This window comes from Colius striatus, chromosome 25 (assembly GCF_028858725.1).
Source record: "Colius striatus isolate bColStr4 chromosome 25, bColStr4.1.hap1, whole genome shotgun sequence".
Taxonomy (NCBI): domain Eukaryota; kingdom Metazoa; phylum Chordata; class Aves; order Coliiformes; family Coliidae; genus Colius; species Colius striatus.
Genome location: NC_084783.1, coordinates 1,825,767 through 1,830,937, shown reverse-complemented (window position 1 = coordinate 1,830,937; position 5,171 = coordinate 1,825,767). Strand labels below are relative to the sequence as shown.

General features: G+C 60.3%; 1 protein-coding gene across 1 annotated transcript; it reads left to right on the top strand.

Annotated features, from left to right (window-relative positions):
- Nucleotides 1–298: 298 nt before the first annotated feature.
- NRTN (neurturin) lies at nt 299–2,421 on the top strand. The gene is made up of 2 exons (XM_062015187.1): nt 299–560; nt 1,938–2,421. Exons 1-2 carry the CDS (start codon nt 320–322, stop codon nt 2,384–2,386), a joined length of 690 nt encoding a protein of 229 aa, XP_061871171.1. The 5' UTR covers nt 299–319; the 3' UTR covers nt 2,387–2,421.
- The last annotated feature ends 2,750 nt before the right edge of the window (nt 2,422–5,171 follow it).

The following is a 5,171-nucleotide window of genomic DNA, read 5'->3' as shown; positions in this document are numbered from 1 at the left end:
AACATCAGCCCCGGGCTGAGCGAGGGGACGGGGACACCAACCAGGCTGCTGTGGGGACCATCCCCTGCAACAGCACCTTGTCCCCACTCCCACCACCACCCCTGAGGCTGCACCTCACCTCTGGGCCTCACCTTCCCTCATTCCAACACCTGAGCAGCCTCGTGAGGACGGAGGGGCTGAGCTGGAGCCGAGGGGGTGCCGCTGGTGCCCCGGGCAGGGGGCTGGGAGGAGGGCAGCGGGGCCCAGGCCCGAAGGCCGTGTATTAAGGATGTTTGTTTTGCCTGTTTTGCAGAGTTTCAATGTTCTGACTTGCTCTAAGATGAAGGTATGGAAGTTTGCAGCCATTGCATCGATGCTCCTCAGTTCCATGTTATCCATTTTAGTTTGTAGAGACATGTTCAACGGAAGCCGGAAATACAGCCCCTTGCCTTCCTCGCTGTCTTCCTCACGGGCATCACACTCCTCCTCCTCCTCCTCTTCTACCTCCTTCTCCTCCCTGCCGGCGGCTCCACGGAGATCCCCACGGGCCCTGCAACGCCACAGCTCGCTGCTCTCCCACTGTAAGCTGCTGCACCTCTGCCCCAAGGCTGCCATCCCCCCCGTGCCATCCCACCCTCTGCTCGCCAGCCAAGCCCCACACAGCCCCCTGGGGTGAACCCACAGTTGCTTTCAGAGAATCACACAGTCCCTGAGTGGTGGGGCTGGAAGGGCCCTGCAGAGCTGCTCCAGCCCCTGCCCCTGCTCAAGCAGCTTCCCCTGGCTCAGGGGCACAGGAACGTGTCCAGGGGGGGTTGGAAACCTCCTGAGAAGGAGCCTCCACACCCTCCCTGGGCAGCCTGGGCCAGGGCTCCCTCACCTCAGCACCAAAGGACTTGCTCCTCCTGTGCCAGGGGCACTGCCTGTGTTCCACTGGCCACCACATAACAAACACTGGCCCCATCCTCCTGACACCCACCTTTTAGGATCTTATAAGTATTGCTGAGGTGCCCCTGAGCTCAGCCTTCTCTTCTCCAGGCTGAACAGCCTCAGGTCCCGCAGCCTCTGTTCCCTGCAGTCCTCCCTCACTTCTATCCACCCCCTTTCTGAGTGTTTAAAGAGGAACTTGGGGTGCAGTGGGGTGAGCTCTGGGCAGCGACCAGGGTGTCCTGCAAAAAGAAGCCACTGGGCACCAAACCATGGTGCCAGCACATCAGCTAAGAGGGAAACTGAATGCAAACATTGAGGGACATCCATCCACAGCAGAGACCTCCATCCTGGGGGACATCCACCCACCCCAAGGAACCTGCATCCTAGGGGACATCCACCCACAGCAGAGACCTCCATCCTGGGGGACATCCACCCACCCCAAGGAACCTTGGTCATGGGGGGCAACCACCTAACCTGAGGAACCTCCATCCTGGGGGACATCCACCCACTGCAGGGAACCTTGGTCATAGAGGGCAGCCACCTAACCTGAGGAACCTCCATCCTGAGGGACATCCACCCACTGCAGGGACCTCCATCCTGAGGGATATCCACCCACCCCAAGGAACCTTGGCCATGGGGGGCAGCCACTTAACCTGAGGAACCTCCATCCTGGGGGTCATCCACCCACTGCAGGGACCTCAATCCTGAGGGACATCCACCCACAGCAGAGACCTCCATCCTGGGGGACATCCACCCACCCCAAAGAACCTTGGCCATGGGGGGCAGCCAGCTAACCTGAGGAACCTCCATCCTGGGGGTCATCCACCCACTGCAGGGACCTCAATCCTGAGGGACATCCACCCACAGCAGAGACCTCCATCCTGGGGGACATCCACCCACCCCAAAGAACCTTGGTCATGGGAGGCAGCCACCTAACCTGAGGAACCTCCATCCTGGGGGACATCCACCTGCCTCAGGGGACACCCCCAGCCCTGAGGAACACCCACTAACACCCTCCCCTTCTCTTGCAGACAGCAGCTTGCTGGAGAGCTACACGGAGGGGGAGATCCGTCAGCTGGTGTCGGCGCTGGTGGAACGCTACAGCCAGGCCATGAACTCGGGTGGGCACGAGCTGCCGCTGTTCCCCCGCGCCGGCAGCCGCCGCAAACGCGCCCGCGCCCGCCACAAACCCTGCGCCCTGAAGGAGCTGGAGGTGAGCGTCAGCGAGCTGGGCCTGGGCTACGAGTCCGACGAGACGGTGCTTTTCCGCTACTGCAGCGGCACGTGCGAGGCGGCCGTCCGCAGCTACGACCTCTCGCTCAAGAGCATGAGGAGCAAGAGGAGGATCAAGAAGGAGAAGGTCCGGGCTCGGCCTTGCTGCCGGCCGCTGGCCTACGATGACGACGTCTCCTTCCTGGACGCCTACAACCGCTACTACACCGTCAACGAGCTGTCGGCCAAGGAGTGCGGCTGCGTGTGAAGGGCCGGGACCGACCCCCTTGGGGAGGAGAGGACGGCAGAGGCGATTGCCCCGGCCCTGAAACCCCCGCTGGCCACCGGGCAACGGGACCAGGGGCTGCGGCGGGGGGAGAGGGACGGGCCCCACGCCCTTGGCTGGAGGAGGAGAGACTCGGCTGCTGGTGTGTCCCGAGGGGCGACCGTCCCGCTGGCTGCACGGGACCAGAGACGTGGCTGGCGGTGCCGGTGGAGTCAGAGCGGTGGCAGAAGCTTGTGGCTGTTGTCCCCACCAAAGGGGTGGCCCAGGGGTCCCTGTCATCCCCTCTGGAGGCACAGGGCATGTCCTGCACTCGGGGCACCTCACGTGTCACACACACAGGTTGTGATGCCAGTGGAGGGGGTGCTGCAGAGCCAGAGCTCCCCGCACGAGGCGATGGGAGCGGGACACAGCGGGTGCCGTGGGTTGGGGGTGTGTGGCACAGGAGGGGTGTGTGTGCACAAGCGGTGTGTGTGTGTGTGCACAGGCGGTGTGTGTGTGCACAGGCAGTGTGTGTGGCACAGGAGGTGTTGTGCAGGTGTTGCTGCCTGCGGTGGGGTGCTGTGTGGTACTGGTTGGGGTGCACACGGGGTGTGTGACAGGAGTAGGGTGTGTTAGAGAGCTGTGGGTGCCCCACAACTGGGGCTGAGCCCTGTGATCTGTAGCTTCCCCGTGTAGAGGTTTCCCAGGGTTTCACGATCGCTCTGCTGGAGCCCCTGCGCTGCCAGGGGCAATCTGGCAGCCCAAATCTGTGTGTCTGGGAGCAGAGATGCACTGACAGTGGTTTGTGCTCAGAGGAGAGGCTCTGGGTCCACTCCCCACACCTCTCGTGCCCCCTTTGCCATCGCCTCGCTCACCGCAGCTCTGGGCTTTTCCTCTTAAACCCCGTTATAATCTGAAGTAACTGGATTAACCTCCTGGGCAGCTGGGCTGGAGACCTGCCATTGCCAGGGAGGTGACAGAGCCTCACAGGGCCACCAGCAGAGCCCTGGCACTCGCTTCCCTCCGCAGGGTTTGTAGCATGGGCAGGAGCACCCGTGGTTTGGCATCCCCCGAAGACCAGAGCTGCTCCCCCTGACCGCAGCACGTGAGTGCTGCCCATGGCCTCAGCAGGGCTGAGGTCCTGGGGGAGAGTGGGCTGAGGCCTGGGCTTTGGCTCGGGTTTGCATTTACAGCAGTGTCACTCTTGTTTACTCTGCGGAGAAATAAATGAGACCGCAGACTTTTGCATTCTCTGGGCAGGCTATATTTGTTGCCTGGGATTGATGGGTTTTCTCCCCTTGGCTCTCTTCCCAGAAAAGGCAAATCATAAACAGAAGGAGAATATTGGTGTCATGTCCTGGGCATTAACCAACACGAGGGAAAACTCTCCCCTGGCTGGCCCTGGATCACAACGGTGTCCCAACTCCTCAGCCCAGAGAAATGGAGGGGAAGAGCCCTCTGTGGTGTGGGAGCAACAAGGAGGTGCATTGGATAGGTGACCACTGCAGCTGAGGTGCTGCTGCAGGATGGCAGGGAGCAGATCAGCATCCCCCAGGGTGCGACAGGTCAGTCTGGGGTGGGGGACAGCTCTCCCCCCTGCATCTCCCGTGGCCACCAGCAGCACTCCTGACCTCTGCAAAGGGCCAGGCTGCTGGGGGAGGTGGTTCTTGCTTTTCATCCAAAGGCTGCTCTTGGCTGAGCAGAGCGAGGCTGTAGTGAAACAATATAAACACCATCCCTCAGCAGGGCTGGCTGTGCACCCAGCATCCCCAGGAGAGCAGCCTGCACTCTGTAACTCAGAGTTTTCCCTTGGCTGTTGAGAAAGGGAGAAGGCACCTGTAGGCAGGGGGTGCAAAACCCCTCCATGGGGCATCGGGGTGGCCAACACTGCTGAGACCAAACAAACTGGAGCCACACTGCACAGAGTTCCCTAAACAGCCCTGCAAGGGAGAGTTTGCACCCCAGGATTTGAGTGGAAATGAAGATGGCCCATGCTGGTGGTGGGAGCAAAGCTGGGGGCAGCAGATGGGCAGCTGTCAGCAGGATCAGAGCCAGGGAAGCAACTTGCTTTTGGCTTTAAAAAAACACACCCAAATCTAATAATAATAATAATAATCACAGCGCTCTCCAGGGCTTGGGTGCTTTCCAATTCTCACCACTATAAAACTAAAATTAGTTTTGTTGCAGAAGCCTCCACTGAAAAAAAAACCCAAAAGCAAACCCAGGCAGGAGCTGGAGCAGTGAACGAGGTAAGGTGCTGCAGGAGCACCACAGCATGCAGATGTGCACAGGGATTTCCCAGAGCTGCCTCTGTCTCTGATCCTCTGAGCCCAAGGAGGTGTCTGGGAGAGGTCTGAGCTGTTGTGTTTCCCCAAGGGGCTGTTGGTGCCTCAGTTTGGGATTGTCTCCTACAATATCCAGGGCTTTGGGATGCTGTGATTTGCAGACACCCAGGGGAGTGTGTGAGTGGGGCCAATGGCTCTGCTGGCACGAGGGGACTCTCTGCAGGTCCATGCTGGGAGCAGCAGGGAGGTGACGGGGCTGGGGAGCAGGTGGAGGGGGCTCAAGCCCCCCAGATCCTCTCTTACACCTCCCAGCTGCACAACACCCCCGGCACACCTCTGCACGGCACAAATCCAGCTTGCAAACCCCCCACAAATGGCACATTGGAGAAAAAACCCCCAATGCCATGTGTGTATCCCAAACCAACACAGAGAGCCAATTCATCTTTGTCTTATTTCTCCTGTTTGTTCTTCCAGCCTCTGGGCCTCGGAGCTGGGGCCTGTGC

What these genes read in the sequence shown, in the direction of transcription:
- NRTN (XM_062015187.1), top strand. Translation starts at nt 320, where the DNA reads ATGAAGGTATGGAAGTTTGCAGCCATTGCATCGATGCTCCTCAGTTCC. An exon ending in CAGCTCGCTGCTCTCCCACT is followed by an intron (nt 561 to 1,937) that starts GTAAGCTGCTGC and finishes CTTCTCTTGCAG; the next exon opens with ACAGCAGCTTGCTGGAGAGC.